The 21,028-nt window shown below is 43.6% G+C and overlaps 1 protein-coding gene across 4 annotated transcripts in view; it reads left to right on the top strand.

Annotated features, from left to right (window-relative positions):
* Positions 1 to 1,153: 1,153 nt before the first annotated feature.
* Positions 1,154 to 21,028, top strand: part of PGAM5 (PGAM family member 5, mitochondrial serine/threonine protein phosphatase) — a 25,531-nt gene continuing 5,656 nt past the window's right edge. For 3 of the 4 annotated variants that reach the window (XR_009556911.1, XM_035099328.2, XM_060269508.1), the window contains exons 1-5: positions 1,154 to 1,638; positions 11,133 to 11,311; positions 14,227 to 14,352; positions 15,814 to 15,902; positions 16,560 to 16,693. Coding sequence is in view for 3 of the 4 variants with exons in the window: in XM_035099328.2 (XP_034955219.2) it covers positions 1,361 to 1,638; positions 11,133 to 11,311; positions 14,227 to 14,352; positions 15,814 to 15,902; positions 16,560 to 16,693 (806 nt within the window). In the remaining variant the exon portion in view is untranslated. The remainder of the gene's footprint in view (positions 1,639 to 11,132; positions 11,312 to 14,226; positions 14,353 to 15,813; positions 15,903 to 16,559; positions 16,694 to 21,028) is intronic. The other variant, XM_060269509.1, reaches the window with a different exon arrangement.

The raw sequence follows: 21,028 nt of genomic DNA, 5'->3' as shown, positions 1-21,028 counted from the left end.
AGTAGAATGTGTCCTTTTATTTAAATGCATCTCTGGGTTATTTGTGGGACATAGGAATTTGTTCATATTTCTTTTCAAAATACAGTCCGGCCTCCCACAAGGTCTGAGGGACAGTTTGCTGACCCCTGCCTTAAATGTATAGTGCTGATAAAGCCTAGAGAGGGGTTTTTGTTGCTGGTTCTGCTTTTTGTGTGATTTTTTATATTAGTTTTGCACTAACCATGCAGATCCACACGAAGCATTTAAATCACATTCAGTGCACGGTAATTTTCTGTCATACACATTTAAAGCAGAGGATTTCTCTCAAAGAATCGTGTGAACTGTACTTAGGAATGCTATGCATTGCAGCTGTGAGGGGAGAAACTACAGTTCCCAAATATTCTTCATGTTGTGTGCATTGCATGCATTCGAAACGCATGGCGTGGCTACGTTAAGTGTGTTTTGATGTACATATAGTACTGTACAGTAAGTGCTTTAAACCTACAGTAACTTTGAGAAATGTCGCCCAGAAAACTCCTGTTAGGAGGGGGAAAGAGCAGATGCAAATAAAGCAAGCAAACACGCTGGTAGAAATTCTTCGGGAAGTAGCTGAATGCTAACTTTTGTTTTTGAACAGTTGTTATTTTTATCTGCGAGCTGCCTCGAGTCCCGTCCGGGGAAAAAGGCGGCGTATAAAAGAAAAAAAATATAATTTCAACAACTAGTATTTTCCTGACTTCGGTTCCCCCCCCCCGGTCTTTTTCTCACGATTCGTTGGGGTGTGTGTGTTTTATTCTTTTTATCCTTTTTTATTTTGCTTTTCCAAAGTGTATATTCAGGTAAAACCGGTATTTGCGCTCACCCAACCACGCACCCACCCACTCCACCTTCATTTTGCATGCGCACATGACGTACGCGAGGCGAGGTGAGGCGTTTGGTCCGTTTCCTCCGATTAAAATAAAAGAAAAAGATTGGAGGACGAGTGTAATATAATAGAATGAGAAAAGGAAACGCGCAAAAACAAGAGAGGATAAGAGCGCGTGCGCGAGGAGTTTGGCGCCTCCCTCCCCTCCCGTTTCCTTCAGAAACGCTTTTCTCCTCAGGGACGGAGCAATCTTGTCCCACGCCGGGCACCGTCGACGGCGGGAGTCAGCTTGCCTGCCTGCCTGCCTGCCCGCCTCGGCAGGGCGGCGCTGTGAAGGGGGCGTGTGACGCCAGCTGCCGGCTGCTGCCTTTTCCTCCTGCTCCTTCCTCTCCTTCAGTCCGCCTTTCCTTCTCCGCTTATTTAGGCTCGGTCGCCGCTTTTCCGCGCCGCTTCCTCGCGCGCTTTCTTCTTCGTCGCCGCCTCCCTCCCTCCTTCCTTCCTCCCTTCATTCCTTCCATGGCATTCAGGCGGGTTGTTGCGGTGGCCGCGGCCGCCGCTTGCGGTTTGGCGGGAGGCTCTGTCTTCTTCTCTGCGGTGCCTCTCGGGAAGCAGCAGCAGCAGCAGGTGGTGGGTAAAAGCTCCGGCGACGCCCCGGTTCCCCTACCTCCGTCCGCGGCTCCTCCTCCGGGGCTGCTGCTTCTGTCTTCGCCGGCCAACGCAGCCTCCTGCCCCGCCACGGCACCTGGCTGGCTGGAGAAGCCCAACTGCGGCTATTGGGATGACAACTGGGACAGGTAAAGCGAAGCATCTTCAGGTCTCTTTGCTGGAGGGGGAAAAATCCCACCCACCCCCCAAAAAGAAAACACCTCCCCCAAGGTAATAGGAGCAGGCCAAGGTGCCGTAAGTTGGCAATCCTTCAAAAGCACAGGAGCACTCCAGGCTGCTCTCCGTTGGCAACCCCCGCCCTCCATGGACTTCACCATCGTCGTATTTTAATCATTCGGTTGTTTTATTATTTATATAACGTGCTTTCCCCATCACCAGAAAAGAAAATGAAAGTGAAAAATGAAGCGCTGACTCTTCCCGATTGTCGGAAGAGTTGCAATTCCAGACGATTTCGTGGGTTTGCAGTGTTGCTAAAGTGGGGGGTGGAGAGACTTACTCGGCCTTTGCTTTAAGGAGCTGCTGCCTCTTAATTACATGTATTTGAGGGCATGGAGTAGGGGATAGATCGTGTGCTTTGTAATATGTGTTTTGTGTTCTAAGGTTCTGGTATTTTAAGACATCGTGATACAGAAATACTTTGATAAATCAGAGTTGGTGGTACAACTTGATTGACTTTATCGTCTTTAGTACAGGGATGACAGACCATCATGTTAGTACAAAATATGGCGAGAAATCCCTCTTGGGGAATAAGGGAGAGACTTTTGTGAGTTGAAACTTGAGAACTTAGTCAAAAAGTGGAACATAAATCTGCTAAAATAAGGATTCTAAAAAGTCATTTACCGGTAGTCCATGTGTCTCAAAAAAGTCAGGTAAATGTCTCCAGGAAGCTGCAAAGCCCAAAGGTAATGCATAACTCCTGGGAATGCTATCTGGAAACAAGTAGTTGTGACTTAAGAGCTAGGAATCCAAATAAAAGTAAATTGTTTAAATAGAATTTCTCCATTTTGAATGGGGCTTAGTTGATGAAACTGCATGTGAGTAAACAATTCTGCAGGAAAGATGTATGTTTTAAGTGCCTGAACTTGTTGTAGCGGGCAATCTTCATTGTGGAGAGATGGGAAATCTCTCTCCGAATATACAACCCTTCCCTTCAGTACCTCTAATAAAGTACCTGTACAAGTTTTAAAATATCTGCCTAATTAAAGAAAAGCACATTCTTAACCTTAACACTTTGAGTAACTTTACTGAATTGCAATCTTGGAATGGATGATCTCCCTGTTTTTCCTGGAGAGTTACACAGTCTATACACACGATCTGTTTCCTACCACATTTGACTCCCTGCTTGCCATTCTTAACATTGATTATAAGGCCCATATTCTCACTGGGAGAGAATCCCAATCAATTCAGTGACTGCAAGATGTTAAAAAATACCTCAAAAAACAAACTTGTATTTTTTACAAGCAGGCTTTTCTCCCAGCTTTTCAGTGTTTAGTTATGGTTGTACATTCTAATTTGCATTAGTGCTGTGGTGTAAACCACTGAGCCTAGGGCTTCCCGATCGGAAGGTCGGCTGTTCGAATCGCCACTCCCGTTGCTTGGTCCCAGCTCCTGCCAACCTAGCAGTTCGAAAGCATGTCAAAGTGCAAGTAGATAAATAGGTACTGCTCCGGTGGGAAGGTAAACAGCGTTTCCATGCGCTGTTCTGGTTTCACCAGTAGCGGCTTAGTCTTGCTGGCCACATGACCTGGAAAAACTGTCTGCAGACAAACGTCAGCTCCCTCGGCCAGTAAAGCGAGATGAGCACCGCAACCCCAGAGTCATTCGCAACTAGGCTTAACTGTCAGGGGTCCTTTACCTTTACCTTTTTTACAGCACTAAATGGCTGTTGTTTTTCCTTACTAACACCTTGAGTGACTAGAGGTAAATGTGATCCAGTGTATTTATTGCCAAACATTTATTCCATTGTATCTGGATGTTCAGGGTGCCCAGAAACCTGATGGTCACATGTACTCAGCACTTGCTGCCCCACCCACCTCTGTCTGGCAAGAAGTTTTATATTTTCAACTATTTCTGCCACAGGTCAATATTAATCCCTAGTTGTGGCTTGTATTGGCTCGGATGGCTTCTTACGCAGCTTTTAACTACAGGCAGTGCTGAAATACACATGTATGTTACTGTGATTTAGACAGGCTTCTGGTAAATCTTGTGAGATGTGGTTGCTGAACTTATATATGAGAACCACACTTGTACTTCTTGCCACTTCCCTATGTTCACCTTAAGAAATGTTGAGAAACTTAATAGGAGAAGTTGCATTCAGTCTACCGAGTTTATGAAAGCTTAATGTGAACAAACCCTAATGGATGTCTGCCCCTGAACTGGTATTTATGCTTCACCCTTGTTTGCTGAAGCATAGCTGTGCCTGGGGTGGAAAATGAAAATTGAGGAGTATACCCAGCAATTTTCAGCAGGATGTGGATTCATTCTCTTAATATCCAAGGAGGTTTAAATTGGTGATGAGTCAAAATTATTAATTCAGCAATCACATTGTTAATAAACTCAAAACACTTTACCAAGCCACAACAATGCGAATATAATTCCCCATTTAACATATTTAGGTGATTATGTTGACTCCTGGCAGTTTACGAGAGTCTTCTACACCAGTATTGGATGTGAAAGGACATTTTAATAATTGGGGATAGAGAACCTTTGGAGAATCTTAAAATAATAGAAAGTTTCCTCATGAGATCAGGTATGTCTATTAAATAAAATATTTGAAAAGTTGTCAGAATGCATCTTTTCTCTCATTCTGATTAGTTGACCCTTGTGGTCCCTTCCAACTTTTTTTTTAATTTTAAAAAAACCCTTTATTTCTTTCTTTTAAAAAAGTACATAAAGAATCATCATATATAACCTAAATGCAAAGTAACATAGGTACACAAAGAACGTGAAATGAAGTCAAAAGGAACGAATACAAAAGAGAAATATAGCTATAAATTAAATATACAAAAACTGAAAAATATATACACTATATATATATATAAACACTGGACATATCCAAGATAAGGGAAAAAATGAAGGTAAAGGTAAAAACAGAAAAAAGAATATATAAATAAAAGATAATAATATAAAAAAGAAAAGAAAAAGAGAAAAGAAAAAGAAGGATAAAAAATGGATTTAAAAAAATGCTTCCGATTGTGGTCTCTTCCAACTTGAGAAGTTTATGATTCTATGATTCTGTATCCATATTAGTTACTTAAGCCATGTAACTCACCTACTGTATTAGCATAGTTGACTAAGAATTCCATGTAGGCAAGTAAGTGGTCTGCTTTCAGCACTGGTTGCAGAGGAAGGGATGTTCATCTTTCCCTTCTATTCCTCCTTCATCAGCCTGTTTTGGAGAGGGCAGTTTTTCCTAGTCTGCTAAGAGGCTAGTATCCTGTGTTTCCATACTGGCTGTGGAAGAGAAGGCTTCCTTCATGTGTAGCCAGCATGGACGTGCAGGCTAGTAAACATTTTTGCAGGCTAGCAATTTTTTGTGAAGTCTTTCCAAGACTGGGTTGCCATATTTCTTGATAAGCCATTTTTATTCTGATAACAATATGGTAGTGTTGCTTGGGCGCAAGATTTGAATCCTGTTTTCCAATTATACTTAGAGCAGAGTTGCAATTCATTTTTGCTGTTAGTTATCTTCAGTTGGAGTAATCCTTTCCAACCTGGTGCCAACCAGATGCTTTTAACTACAACTCCCTTCATGACCATTGCCGGTGCTGGCTGGGGCTGATGGTAGATGTAGTCTAAAACATCTGGAGAGTGCCAGGGTAGGGAAGGCTGAGCTAGAGGGAAGCGCTAAGTGTCTCACACTTCAAAGTCTATACTATCTAGCTTTTCTTCAAAGTTGTTCTGAAAGCAGTGAATAGGTAAGCTCAGAAGAGGTGCACAATCATGTGTCGGCTCATATGCTAGAATTGTAAACTTTGGTATTAAATTTTTGCCTTGCTAGCATGTTTCAATTTTTAGCATATTTAACCTTTATGCTGTGAACCACCCTGTGATCTTCAGATGAAAGACAGCATACAAATTTTATAAATAATGCTGTTGTTGTTTAGTCGTTTAGTCGTGTCTGACTCTTCGTGACCCCATGGACCATAGCACGCCAGGCACTCCTGTCTTGCACTGCCTCCCGCAGTTTGGTCAAACTCATGTTCGTAGCTTCGAGAACACTGTCCAACCATCTTGTCCTCTGACGTCCCCTTCTCCTAGTGCCCTCAATCTTTCCCAACATCAGGGTCTTTTCCAAGGATTCTTCTCTTCTCATGAGGTGGCCAAAGTATTGGAGCCTCAGCTTCACGATCTGTCCTTCCAGGGAGCACTCAGGGCTGATTTCCTTAAGAATGGATAGGTTTGATCTTCTTGCAGTCCATGGGACTCTCAAGAGTCTCCTCCAGCACCATAATTCAAAAGCATCAATTCTTCGGCGATCAGCCTTCTTTATGGTCCAGCTCTCACTTCCATACATCACTACTGGGAAAACCATAGCTTTAACTATACGGACCTTTGTCGGCAAGGTGATGTCTCTGCTTTTAATATATACTGTATAATAAATATTATTTGGGTCCCTGAGAACTTTGCAGAGAAGTTCCTTGGACCGGTGTGATAACAATGAACAATTAGGTATATTGCTTACCAGGCCAATATTTTTCATTTTGAAACTTCAGGTTTTCCCAATTTTTTTAATATTTATTTTTTAAGAGCTCTTCAAAATTAATTAGCCAGGCCAATGGTCCATCTAATTCAATATTGTCAACACTGATAGGCAGCAACTCTTCAGGGTTTCAGACTTGGACCTCCCTCCCCCCACACTATTTGGAGATACTGGGGATTGAACCTGGGACCTCCTATATGCTTTTCTGCTGAGCTATGTATGGCCCTTCCCCAAAGTTGTGAAGGCCATACATCATATCTGCCTTCTATTCTGTATCTCATACCTCTTATCTCATGGTTCTGCTTAAACTGATAAGTACTAAGATAACTTCTGTGTTGACTGGGACATAAGACTATCTGTAAATAAACCAAAGGAAATATGTGGGGTGGGTACAGTTCTGGCTTGTTTCTAACATCCAGACTTTGGAATTGCATTAAGTGGTGCATGTAATTGCAGTTGTGCTAGTGGTATCGTGGAAACTAAGTTGTTCCTATTGTAGCAACTTCATCAAGTAGCATTTACAATTTTTTTCCTTAAAAAAAATCTGATTCAACCTGGGTCAAGCTAAATTGGGTTAGTTTCTTAAGCACCAAATCGGGGTCTGAATCGAATCTAGTGGTTGGTGCACACCCCTACAAAATATGTGAGAAGAGAAATACTTGGTGCTGCTATATTGCTGTTGCTAAATGTATTAATAGCATAAACATCATCAAAATGATGTATCAGTATTTAATGTGTTTTGTGTGATAGGGCTGTCTTATATAGACTTTCTTTTGTGCTAGTCCACTTTGTCTTCCAGAAGTTAAAACAACTCTCTGACTCTTCTATAATATTCCAAAACTTTAAAAAAACACATTTGAGTACATAAGCTGATATTTACTGCCGAGAATTTCCCCTTTCACTTCTAAAAGCTGAGACAGCTGTGAGAAATCAGACATGCCTAAAGGAAAGAATAGGGAAATGTTCCAGATGGATGATGGGGGAAAACTACAATCTTGTACCCTGTTGGCAGAAAAGATCCAAAGATATTGGCTGAACTGGTGCATTAATGGACCAGTGAAAATACAGTGATAATTTCAGACACTGGAACGAAACTGAGAAACTTCAAATGGCTACTTCAGAAGATGTGTCTTGGTATAGAGCTGGTTCATGTACTAATGCAGTGGTTCCCAAACCCCTACCCACCACAGACCACTTAAAATTGCTGAGGATCTTGGCAGACCACTTAAGAAATTATCTGCCTGATGTAGTAGTAGTGCACTGTGCTTAGATGCACTACTGCCGAGAATTTCCCCTTTCACTTCTAAAAGCTGAGACAGCTGTGAGAAATCAGACATGCCTAAAGGAAAGAATAGGGAAATGTTCCAGATGGATGATGGGGGAAAACTACAATCTTGTACCCTGTTGGCAGAAAAGATCCAAAGATATTGGCTGAACTGGTGCATTAATGGACCAGTGAAAATACAGTGATAATTTCAGACACTGGAACGAAACTGAGAAACTTCAAATGGCTACTTCAGAAGATGTGTCTTGGTATAGAGCTGGTTCATGTACTAATGCAGTGGTTCCCAAACCCCTACCCACCACAGACCACTTAAAATTGCTGAGGATCTTGGCAGACCACTTAAGAAATTATCTGCCTGATGTAGTAGTAGTGCACTGTGCTTAGATGCTCTATGTATTTTTACGCACACATTGCAGACATGCCTCAGTTCTTTAGTATGTTTAAAAGTGTATCTTTGGGCACCAGTCATACCTCCAAATCTCTCATTGCACTAGACTCCCTAAGGCATTGCTGCCTTTTCTTTCTGACTTCACAAACTGCCGCCAAACTGCCTTTCTCAATGGGTGGAAATGAGACATTATGGAGATGTTGAACTTCTTAATGAGGGATTGTGTGGGGGATATAATGTGAGAATTGTTACAGTGGTACCTCTGGTTACAAACACTTCTGGTTATGAATGCTTCAGGTTACGAGCTCCGCTAACCCAGAAGTAGCTGCTCCTACCGTGTTTCTCATATTATAAGTCATGTCTTATATTAATTTTTTCTTCAAAAAAACACGACATGGCTTATTTTTGAGGGATGTCTTATTTTTTAATAAAGTGCACGCGGGCGCTGTTTGCCGGGCTTGTCAAGCCCAGCAAGGAGCGCCCGCCGATCTTCGGTGACAGGCGGGGATGGGGGGAGAGCGGAGAACGATCTCCGCTTCTCCCCCACCCCCGCCTGTCACACAGCACAGGGCCGAAGATCGGCGGGCGCTGTTTGCCGGGCTTGTCAAGCCCAGCAAACAGCGCCCGCCGATCTTTGGTGACAGGCGGGGGTGGGGGGAGAGCGGAGCACGATCTCCGCTTCCCCCCCACCCCCCCTGTCACACAGGACAGGTCCGAAGATCGGCGGGCGCTGTTTGCCGGGCTTGTCAAGCCCAGCAAGGAGCGCCCGCCGATCTTTGGTGACAGGCGGGGGTGGGGGGAGAGCGGAGAACGATCTCCGCTTCCCCCCCACCCCCGCCTGTCACACAGGACAGGTCCGAAGATCGGCGGGCGCTGTTTGCCGGGCTTGTCAAGCCCAGCAAACAGCGCCCGCCGATCTTCGGTGACAGGCGGGGGTGGGCGGAGAGCGGAGAACGATCTCCGCTTCCCCCCCACCCCGCCTGCCACACAGCACAGGTCGGCGGGCGCTGTTTGCCGGGCTTGTCAAGCCCAGCTAGGAGCGCCCGCCGATCTTCGGTGACAGGCGGGGGTGGGCGGAGAGCGGAGAACGATCTCCGCTTCTCCCCCACCCCCGCCTGTCACACAGGACAGGTCCGAAGATCGGCAGGCGCTGTTTGCCGGGCTTGTCAAGCCCAGCAAGGAGCGCCCGCCGATCTTTGGTGACAGGTGGGGGTGGGGGGAGAGCGGAGAACGATCTCCGCTTCCCCCCCCACCCCCGCCTGTCACACAGGACAGGTCCGAAGGTCGGCGGGCGCTGTTTGCCGGGCTTGTCAAGCCCAGCAAGGAGCGCCCGCCGATCTTTGGTGACAGGCGGGGGTGGGGGGAGAGCGGAGCACGATCTCCGCTTCCCCCCCACCCCCGCCTGTCACACAGGACAGGTCCGAAGATCGGCGGGCGCTGTTTGCCGGGCTTGTCAAGCCCAGCAAGGAGCGCCCGCCGATCTTTGGTGACAGGCGGGGGTGGGGGGAGAGCGGAGAACGATCTCCGCTTCTCGCCCACCCCCGCCTGTCACACAGCACAGGGCCGAAGATCGGCGGGCGCTGTTTGCCGGGCTTGTCAAGCCCAGCTAGGAGCGCCCGCCGATCTTCGGTGACAGGCGGGGGTGGGCGGAGAGCAGAGAACGATCTCCGCTTCCCCCCCCACCCCCGCCTGTCACACAGCACAGGTCGGCGGGTGCTGTTTGCCGGGCTTGTCAAGCCCAGCAAGGAGCGCCCGCCGATCTTTGGTGACAGGCGGGGGTGGGCGGAGAGCGGAGAACGATCTCCGCTTCTCCCCCACCCCCGCCTGTCACACAGCACAGGTCGGCGGGCGCTGTTTGCCGGGCTTGTCAAGCCCAGCAAGGAGCGCCCGCCGATCTTTGGTGACAGGCGGGGGTGGGGGGAGAGCGGAGAACGATCTCCGCTTCTCGCCCACCCCCGCCTGTCACACAGCACAGGGCCGAAGATCGGCGGGCGCTGTTTGCCGGGCTTGTCAAGCCCAGCTAGGAGCGCCCGCCGATCTTCGGTGACAGGCGGGGGTGGGCGGAGAGCAGAGAACGATCTCCGCTTCCCCCCCCACCCCCACCTGTCACACAGGACAGGTCCGAAGATCGGCGGGCGCTGTTTGCCGGGCTTGTCAAGCCCAGCAAACAGTGCCCGCCGATCTTTGGTGACAGGCGGGGGTGGGGGGAGAGCGGAGAACGATCTCCGCTTCCCCCCCACCCCCGCCTGTCACACAGGACAGGTCCGAAGATCGGCGGGCGCTGTTTGCCGGGCTTGTCAAGCCCAGCAAACAGCGCCCGCCGATCTTTGGTGACAGGCGGGGGTGGGGGGAGAGCGGAGAACGATCTCCGCTTCCCCCCCCCACCCCCGCCTGTCACACAGGACAGGTCCGAAGATCGGCGGGCGCTGTTTGCCGGGCTTGTCAAGCCCAGCAAGGAGCGCCCGCCGATCTTTGGTGACAGGCGGGGGTGGGGGGAGAGCGGAGAACGATCTCCGCTTCCCCCCACCCCTGCCTGTCACACAGCACAGGTCCGAAGATCGGCGGGCGCTGTTTGCCGGGCTTGTCAAGCCCAGCAAGGAGCGCCCTCCGATCTTCGGCTCTGTCCCCCGATGCGCGACGGCTCGGGGAAGCAGGCAGGGAGCTCCTGCTGGGTCCCGCGCCTTCGCCTCTCGCTCGGTCGGGGCTACACGACATGGCTTATTTTCGGGGTATGTCTTATTTTTCACCAACCCTTAGAAATCCTGTCATGGCTTATTTTTTGGGGATGCCTTAAAATATGAGAAACACGGTAGTTGCGAACTTTGCCTCAGGATGTGAATGGAAATTGCGCACCAGAGGCGCGCATGCAGCAGGAAGCCCCATTAGCAAAAGCGTGCCTCAGGATAGGAATGGTTTCAGCTTAAGAACAGATCTCCGGAACGAATTAAGTTCGTAACCAGAGGTACCACTGTAAATCTGAAGTTGATCTTGTCAAGCGAACACTTGGCACTGAATAGGATGTTGTTGGGTCACTTCATTTGTATATCCAGCTATCTTATTACAGGGGTATCTTAACATAGAGCTCTATGTATGTTGTTGGACTCCCCAATTCCCACGGGCCCCAGCCAGCATGACCAGTGATCAGGAATTATGGGCATTGTAGTCACACATCTGGTGAGCACTATGTTGGCTACCTCTGCCCCATCGTTTATTGATACAGAAAGATAAACTTCAAAATAATTTTCAGGAGAGAACCACTGGCTCTTATGAACCTGAAAAAGAAAAATGAAGAGACTGGGGAAGAGGAGGACTCATCTCATCTAGCCCACTACAAAGCAAAAGCTACCAGACACATATTCCTCATACGCCATTCTCAGTACAACACAGATGGCAACAGTGATAAAGAGAGAATTCTGACCAAGCTTGGTATGTATGACTGGCCCTTTCATACCTCAGAGCTGGGAGAGAAAGCAAACTTGTCAGTTTATTTACTGATTTGATTGCCGCTCAATCAAACAATCTCCAGGTGGCTCACAACTCATTAAAATGTGGGGTAGGGAAACTATTCAGTCACCCTTAGTACTTCGTGGCAGAGACCAGAGTGTTGTTATTTTTTCTTTTCTTTTTTCTCATTACAAATATACTTATAACATACAATTTACATAACATCTCTCCCTTCCTCCCTTTGGACTTCCCTCAACTTCCATTTCTGATTTATTATCCTCATTATTATATTCTGCTATTTTCTACAAATACTGTAACCATATTTTTCCTTTTATTACATTATTTATTCCCTATCCATAAAGTTGTGAATGTTTATTTAAATCCTACCATCAAGTCAATGTTCTTTGTTTCTGCAAATATAATATAAAGGGTTCCCACTCTTTTTCAAAATCCCCATTGTCCTTTTCCTGAAGTCAGTCTGTCAGCTTTGCCAACTCCACATAATTCATCAGTTTTTCTTCCCATTGTTCTTTTTTTGGAATTGCTCCAGTCTTCCAGTTCTGTGCTATCAATATTCTTGCCGTCGTCGTAGCATACATAAATAGTGTCCTTTTCTCTTTCGGCAGATCTTGTCCTAAAATACCCAACAGGAAGGCTTCTGGCTGCTTAACAAATGTCATTTTAAACATTTTTTTTAATTCATTGTATATCATTTCCCAGTATACCTTAACACTTTTACAATCCCAAAAGTCCCTTCAACCTCTTTGCACCTCCAACACTCCCTTTGTTCATTTTTACTGTATATATTTTGGCCAATTTCACCGGTGAGATATACCATCTATACATCATCTTCATATAATTTTCTTTTAACAATATACAGTCCATAAATTTCAAATTTACTTTCCAAAGTTTTATCCAATCTTTGAATTGTATATTGTGACCTCTATCTTGCACCCATTTGATCATAACTGATTTTACTTCCTCATCTTTCGTTTCCCATTCCAAGAGGATGTTGTACATTTTTTTTAGTAATTTTGAGTTCTCTTCTATTACCTCCTTTTGGAATTTAGAAACTGTATATAGAAAGCCTTTCTTATTGTCCTCTTTGAAAATATCTTTTAGCTGCCTGTGGTGCAACAAACTTTGAAGATGTTCCTTTATTTCATCATTTTTTAAAATTTTAATTTCCCTTCCTGTTCTACTAACAATTCTCTATATGTCAGCCATTCTCCCTTTTTTCCAGTGTTTTTAGTGATAATGCCTCAATAGGTGATAACCATCAAGGTGTCTTAGGTTCTAATAGGTCTTTATATTTGTCCCACACCTTGAACAACACTCTTCTTATTATATGATTTTGGAATCCTTTGTGGATTTTTGTTTTTCCATACCATAAATAGGCATGCCATCCAAACCTGTTGTCATGCCCTTCCAAGTCTGTTATCTCTTCTTTGTCAAGTTTGATCCAATCTCGGATCTATATTAGGGTTGCAGCTTCATAATAAAATTTTAAATCTGGAACCACCTCTCTCTTTCACATCTGTATCTTATTTTTTATCCTCAGTTTTTTCCCATTCGAGATAAATCTTGAGATTTCTTTTTGCCATTCTTTGAAGCATGCATTCCCTGCTATTATTAGTAGTGTCTGAAGGAGAAATAACGTTATTGGAAGTACATTCATTTTTATTGCTGCAATCCTTCCTAAAAGGGATAGACTCATCCAATTCCATATTTCAAGATTTCTTTTAAATTCTAGCCAAACTTTTTCGTAATTGTCCTTATATATATTGATATTTTTGCTGTTAACCATATACCCAAATTCTATACTTTTTTATGATCTTCTATTCCTAGCCTTTCTGTTATTTCTTTCTTTTCCTGTTCTTTAAGATTTTTTAATATCATCTTGGTCTTACTTTTATTTAATTAAATCCTGCCACTTGCCCAAACTCTTGAATTTTTTCCATTACTTTAGGGAGAGAGCTTTTTGGATCTTCTACAGTGATTACCAAATTGTCTGCAAAGGCCTTCAGTTTATGTTCACTCTTAGAGTGTTGTTCTTAACAGGTAGATTATTTCCATTGTGAATTGGCATTTTTTAGGCATTACAAAGTTTTGTTGGTCAGCTGTGTAAATAAATAGTTGCAGTAGCTGTGTCATTTCATCTCCGTCTGTTGTCCAGCCTTTTCTGCCCCCAATGCCTTCTCTGCAATGCTGGAAGAGCAATATTTGGCTAGTTTGCTGTTGCAGTAAGGAGCACAGCCATGGGGGAGCTGGACACATGATTTCTTTCCCTCTTCTCCAATATGACTGGCTTTTCTGATGCACAGGAAAACTTTATATTGCAGCATTTCTCTGTAGGTTCAATTGGTCTTGCCTGTTAATCAAATCGCTGTCTAGTGGCTTTCAAATCCCTCTTTACCTTGCTTCTCATCCCTTTGCTCTTATTTGCCCATGGCCTGTACTTGACCACCCTAATCCATGTGAAGGTTTCCTATTCTTTGAGAAGATCCCACCCTTGCTGATTGGTATGCTTTGAACTGCCTCCCAGAATACCTGTATGTTGCCCCCCCTTTCTTCAAAGCCCTCCTTTTCCATATAGTCTTTGGCTCAGCACCCTAGTTCTCATCTCCTAGCAACTATTCCTGTCGCCAAGGCTGAAACAAATACATATATTTTCTTTACACTTGCCTACGCTATCCTTCCCTTCTATTTATTTATCCTCTGTTGAATTTTAGATTATAATGTTGTAATGCTATAAATTTTATAATATATCCAATATTATTAAATAGTTCTACAAACAATGCAACCTTCTTTCTGGTTAAACAATCCCTTGATTAGCAAGGAGGCCCTAAATGTGTCAAAGAGACACATTACAATTTATACATCACCTTAATTTTCAGGTCGGGAACAAGCTGAGTTGACAGGGCAAAGGCTTGCAAGCTTGGGACTGAAATTTGATAAAATTGTCCATTCTTCTATGACCAGAGCAACTGAAACAACCAACATCATCAGCAAGCATCTTCCTGGTGAGTGAATGCTCTTGTTGAATCATAAATCATATTTTTTTCTAAATAGACTGTGAGGCTTTAATAAACACAGAGTGGGCCATGCAGACTAAGCTGGGTGCATTCTTGAATCAAAGCATTGACATATGGTGCCTGATTAAGCCCTTGCATAGGCATTTTAGATGGGGAATTTTAGTTGGAATTGGGTTGGGTTTTTTTGTTCCTAAGTTTTAGGAACACTACATTTGTGTGTTACGTGAATTGTTTGCCTGCTCTGGAATATTCTGATGAAGGCCTGTTAAATGATTTTGATAAACACCTCCCCTGTATTCCTAATATATTTACTGTTAATTTTAATTGTGTGAGAACCAATATTGACTGAAAAGTGGGAAATAACACATGGTGATTTGTTTAAGAGAACATTAGTACATAGAATAGTAGAAATGTATTGTACTGTTGGAAGAAACCACAAGGGTCATCTAGTGCAACCATGCAATGCAGGAATCTTTTGCTCAACATGGGGCTTGAACACACGACCCTGAAATTAAGTCTTATGGTCTACCGACTGAACTACCAAGGTGTTGCTGCAGAGGTTTGCCGAAATTCTTTCCTCTGTGTTAGTGGTGGGGAACCACTCTGATCTCCCATGTCTGGATGTCCTGAGATAAGAGCGCAAGTGCACTGGGTTACCATAGCAACAGAGCAAGCCCAAGTGTATGACTTGCTGAGTCGTTCACCCTTCCATTGGTTCAGGAGATATGCCTTTGAGTAGAGATGGGTATAATAGTCACTGGGGCATTGCTTTCATTATGTGATGTCTTCTCTGGTCCTGTTGCGCCTGTCCTGTTATTGTCAAGTTTGCTGTCAAGGTCTGACTGAATCTGTGAGAGTTGGGGGAAGAGGTTGTGGGTTTTACACAGCAGTGTTAGCAACATGGTGATCATGTTTGTGGGTCTGTACACATGTATCTTTATGTCAAGGACCAGAAGAACTGTACATAGTAGGTAGTAGAGCTTAACTTTTTCTTGTGTCTGGAGACAATAAACTCTCTGTTTCTTTGAACTGAGTGGGAGGTGTTTTTCCCTTAACTTGGAATTCTAGAAGAAACTGGCTGCTGGGAGCAGGAAATCTCTGAAGACTCTGCTGAGGGCTGCACATACTCTGCTGATACAGCACACTGGTTGAGATGTGAACTACCAATTGACTTCCACAAGTCACCAACAAGACCCTTTCTCTTAATCTCTGTCTCTTGACATGGTGCACGTTACTTGTACAAGGAGTACATTCTAGCACAAAACCTTCAGACCATGCACTATTCTTCCTTGCTTGTCATAACACGAGTTTATAACCAGGGTATTAAAAGATTGGCTGCACCTTTGATATGCTAACTTACTTTGTATAGATGCAGATCTAGAGTTTAATGTCAGAGATGGCCCTGGAGAAAAGGCTCTGAAATGCATGTCTTCATTTTTCTTCCCCCAGGGGTGAAGAAATCGAGCACTGACCTTCTGCGTGAAGGAGCTCCAATTGAACCAAATCCTCCTAGTTCCCACTGGAAGCCAGAAGCTGTGGTAAGATTTTTGTATAAGCAATTGCCTTAATGTTGTGTAATCTTTGGCTTTACTTGTACCGTAGCAATGTAGACCAGTTTCCTCAGGTTTCTTCTGTCTGCTATTCCACCCAAAGCGGCACATGCTGATTAACAGAATATTTTATTAAACTAGAATATTTTCATCCAACAGCAAAAGGAATTAACATTTCAGTATATCACTAGGGAGAGAATTCTAAAGAATGGGAGCCATAACAGCAAGGTCCTACATTTATTCTTTAATCATTCTGAACTCGGTGAATGAGGAAACACAGAACAAAGCCCAGCTTAATGACCTAATAAACACGATGATGCACAGTTAGTAGCACCTCCTATAAGTTATCCAGTGCGCAGGCCACATAGAGTTTAAAAGGCAAGACCCTGCACACTGAGTTGGGTCCAAAAGAGGTATGTTCTGTGCAGTCCATTTCTATTGATAAGATGGGCTTCAGATGGTGAAGAAAAATAGCCTTCAGTAGGGCAGTAATCCCAGCAGGTTATTGAGGTTGGATAATGACCCCTATATCTTGATCAGAAATGTAAAAATCCTTTTCTGTAGCCAACACTGATTGCAAGTTAAAGATGAAAAGATTGTGCATGTTTAAATATATACATCAATAACTAATTATCTGCCTTTTAGCAGTATTACGAAGATGGGGCTCGGATTGAAGCTGCCTTCCGAAACTACATTCATAGGGCTGATGTAAAGCAGGAAGAGGATAGCTATGAAATCTATGTCTGTCATGCTAATGTCATTCGTTACATAGTTTGCAGGTAACTATGGCATTGAAACAAACTGGTGGGTGTGGGAAACCTTCTGAAATAGTTTAGATTGGCTCTTCATGGCCAAAACAATGTGCTAACCCTCAACTTAAGCAATCAAATGCATTTAGCGGTTCTGAGTTATTTAGAGAGGGTGTGTGCACAGTAAAATGAGCAGCTGTCCTGAGAGCATATGACTGCCAGATTAACTTGAAGCTTTGCTCTAATCTCTATTTTTGAGTAGGGGATTTAAAAACAAATAGACCTTCCATACTAAACGTATTATGAAATTTAGAAATGGAAAAATGAGAATGCAGCTTATCTATTGCTCTGCTTGCAGAACTTCCAAATCCTAGACCAAAGTTTGGGTTAGCAAAACAAATTACTACTTAAATCCAAAGTAACTGTCTAGCAGGTCTTCTGCCCCCGAGCTGTGAAACTGGATTTCCCTTCTGGTATTGAATAAATGTTTTGAGAGATGTACAGTTGTCCCTCATGTTACATCCTGCTGAACTCTACCATTTTTGGTTGCATCTTCTAAGACAGTGTAACCTTGGTTTCTTTGAACTGTGCTGAAGACCTAATTGGGTTGAAATAAAGAGATGCTGAATTTAGTTAAATGCTTCTGTTTTGGAAGTGCAGCATGAGAACAGAACATACAGGCTTAAGCATCCATAACTAAACTGCACTTAGCCTGCACTGGATACTTGGGCTTTAATTGCTGAAGTTTGAGCTCCCTGGAATCAATTACAGTCATACCTTGGTTTTCAAACAGAATGCGTTCTGGAAGTCCGTTCGACTTCCGAGATATTCGGAAACAAAGGCGGGGCTTCCAATTGGCTGCAGGGAATCGGAAACTGCGGAAGCCACACCATAATTTGGCTTCCAAGGCAAAGTTCGCAAACCGGAATACCTACTTCTGCGTTTGCAGTGTTTGAGTTCCAAGTTGTTCGTGAACTAAGCTGTTCGAAAACCAAGGTACAACTGTACCATCCAAACTCATGATATTTAGGTGCCTACTGAAGAAATTTTTGTTTAAGAAGGATTTGGCCCAGGTTGTGACCCAGTCACGTATGGAATATCAATATTTTATATCTGAAAATGTAGTTTTGCTGCTTTTTTTCGTAGGGATGATTTTACTGTTTTTAGAGCTTGTTGAATTTATTTTTAGAGATTATGTTTTTATCTTTTTCACCACCTTGATGGCTTTATGCTATGAAGCAATTAATTATCTATTCACAGGTTCCATTGGGAGTGGTGTGTGCTCAGAATGGGTTTGCTATCCAGGAGGAGTGGTTGAAAATGTGTGCAGTGGTAGTTTTCTGGGAGGCTTAAACATTTCTGGGAGACATGGAGCCCAGTGTGCCATCCATATATTAGAGGAATTGAACATTATGAGCTCATAAAGTTGAGTATGATCAGAATTGCTTTGTTTGTGTAGGCAAGAAACATTAGGTAGGAATAGCTAGTATGAGATTAAATATTCCATCACAGCTCAACTGTTTTGAGCTGGACTATCGTGTTGCAAGCCTCATGCGCCCATCTGCATTTGTTTAACAGTGTACTGCAAACATGTAAGAAATGAGCTGGCAGTCAACATTGCAAAAGCAAATGAGACCTGAAATCTCAAAAGTTGATAAGATCACCTTCTTCTGGATAGGGATCTGTCCTAAGGAATGCCATATCATGTAGTGCAAGCCTGATAAGAGGCTGACCCTGTTCCTACAACCTTCCACATTGAAATGTGACTACTGCCACATAGAGAGGTTAAAAGCCTTCTTAGTTGCATATTAAAACCTAGGGTGTATGCTGACCTTTTGCTAGATTATAACCTCCATAACAACCTCTTGTGTAGCTTCCCTTTAATATTTAATATCCTGTCTAAATTAGTACACATCTGTTACCTTACATTTCTAATAGAGTGTGACATGTGTGCTTGTGCTGGCTAACTAGATTAACAGTGCAAGTCATAACGAGTAGTTTATGTATGAGCCATATTTCAGTGTATGTAGAAACAGATGGTACATTAAGCTCTTGGTATGGTTTCAGAGTTGTACTGATGTCTTTCTGCTGAACTTCTAACTATGAAGCTATGCCAACATCTGTTCATTTTTTGAAAGAGTGATTTGTACTTGAATCCATTGTAGTAAGTGACTTGCAAAAGATGGACACGGTTGTTGGACTTGAGGCAAGGTGGTTCTGTATTACACTAACTTAAAAGAACAGTTTACTTTAGTTTCTGGGACTACTGTTCAACTTAATGTATCTCTTTGGAATTCAGCTCAAAGGAAAGGAAAGATCATGCAGTTCTGCCTCCTTCAAAATTGTACACACTCATTTAAGTATTTATAGCCTGTACCTCTTAAAGCAATGAACCTTGTCTTTCCCCCTCCCACATTTCACCATTTATACAATCCCAAATGTTTGTTTTAATTTTGAAATTTAACAAATGTTACATGGGCACAATGAAATTCCATTTTTTACATTTCTGAAATTACATACATTATTGGTCTATGGTAGGACTTTTCTCCTGTGCGCATAAACACCTCTCTCGTTTGATATTGTTTCACATAAGGTTTGCTGACTACATTGTAACTTTGTTTGTCCTAACATATCACCAGGTCAGTGTTTTTTTAAATAAATGTAATGGACACAGATTTTATCATTGTGTTATAAGAAGACTAAAGGTACAGGGACCCCTGACTGTTAGGTCCAGTCACAGACGACTCTGGGGTTGCGGCGCTCATCTCGCTTTACTGACCGAGGGAGCCAGTGTACAGCTTCCAGGTCATGTGGCCAGCATGACTAAGCCGCTTCTGGCGAACCAGAGCAGCGCACAGAAATTCCGTTTACCTTCCTGCCAGAGCAGTACCTATTTATCCACTTGCACTTTGATGTGCTTTCGAACTGCTAGGTTGGCAGGAGCAGGGACCGAGCAACGGGGGCTCAGCCTGTTGCGGGGATTTGAACCGCCCACCTTCTGATCTGCAAGCCCTAGGCTTTGTGGTTTAACCTATAGGGTGGTTTAACCCATAGCACCACCCACGTCCCACTAGATAACTAGAAGACTGGATAACTTTAAATCTTCATCTGGCCTTTCATTGCAAAATCACAAATTACCTCCCCAGAGTATATTTTTCTTCCACGTTTACAATTAATAGGCAAAATAGCTTAGCCCGTCGTCTTACTGTGTGTGCTAGGTATTTTTTTGAATGTATTGGGCCTCTAAATCCAAGTAGGATTTTACTAATTGCTGGAAACCACAGGACAGGAGAGAGTTCTTGTGCTCAGATCCTGCTTGCTGGTTTCCCACAGGCATCTGGTTGGCCACTGTGAGAACAGGACACTGGTCTAGGTGGGCCATTGGCCTGATCTAGCAGACTTCTGTTCTTACGCTATCTCTGAGATCAGTTCCACTGATGCTCATGGTGATTTGTTATTTCCATCAGCTGTCTCTACTTCATACCTGGAAGTGATAATCTCATACAATGCAAGAGCCAAAAGGGCCTTTTGCTTGGAATAAGTTTGCTTTATGAATTGGGTTTGAGTCACTAGATGGTGAGGGATAGGTAAGCTGGCTTCACCTTTGTGTGATGCCTCTGGAAACTTATCTATGGACTTGCTGGGTGAAGTTTAAAATCCCTCTGTAAGCCTAAAAATGGAAATGAAAAATATCAAGTTGGCCCTGGCTGCCGATTAGGAAGCCCACTGGGAGCCTCAGGTTGAAGTTGGAACCCTTGATACTGAAGTGCAGTTCAGTAGATGGCCTTGTGCTGTGTACTGTAGAATCCCAGAGCAGGTTGCATTAATTTGCCTTTTATAGGAATTTCATTCCCAAGTACCTGCAACTTGCAAAGTGCTATGGTGAATTGTAGGAATGTTAATCAGTTTTGGATAACTACTGAGGCAAAGCAAGGTTCCCTGGAGGGGATTTTTAGCTTGTTAAGAGTAAGGTGGGATCTGTACAAGGCAGCACATGTTGAAGCAGGGATGTCAGCAAGTTAGCCATCAAAAGCAAGCACCAGGCAGATGTTTGCCGAAAGTGAAAGTAATATCTCTAAGCTTACTGTAATGCCAAGTGTGTAGGGTGGAAGCATGAGGGCAGAAGGACTCCATTGTGACTGAGACTTCAGGTTTGTAATCAGAAGGATTTTACTGTGCTTGCAATGTCATTTATTATTTTATTTCTGTAAAAAACAACACAAGCCACACCTTTTTTATTTCTCAATTGCAAAGGGTAGGAGAGTTTCTGTTCTGAATTTGCTATCGTGTATATATTGCAGCTGAAATGCTAATGTGTTTATGCAAAAAGAACAGTGAAAAGAAGCACGACTCATTTAAAAATGT

Source organism: Zootoca vivipara, chromosome 17, assembly GCF_963506605.1.
Source record: "Zootoca vivipara chromosome 17, rZooViv1.1, whole genome shotgun sequence".
In the NCBI taxonomy this organism is placed as follows: Eukaryota; Metazoa; Chordata; class Lepidosauria; order Squamata; family Lacertidae; genus Zootoca; species Zootoca vivipara.
The sequence above is the reverse complement of the archived record's forward strand: the minus strand, read 5'-3'. Positions and strand labels throughout refer to the sequence as shown.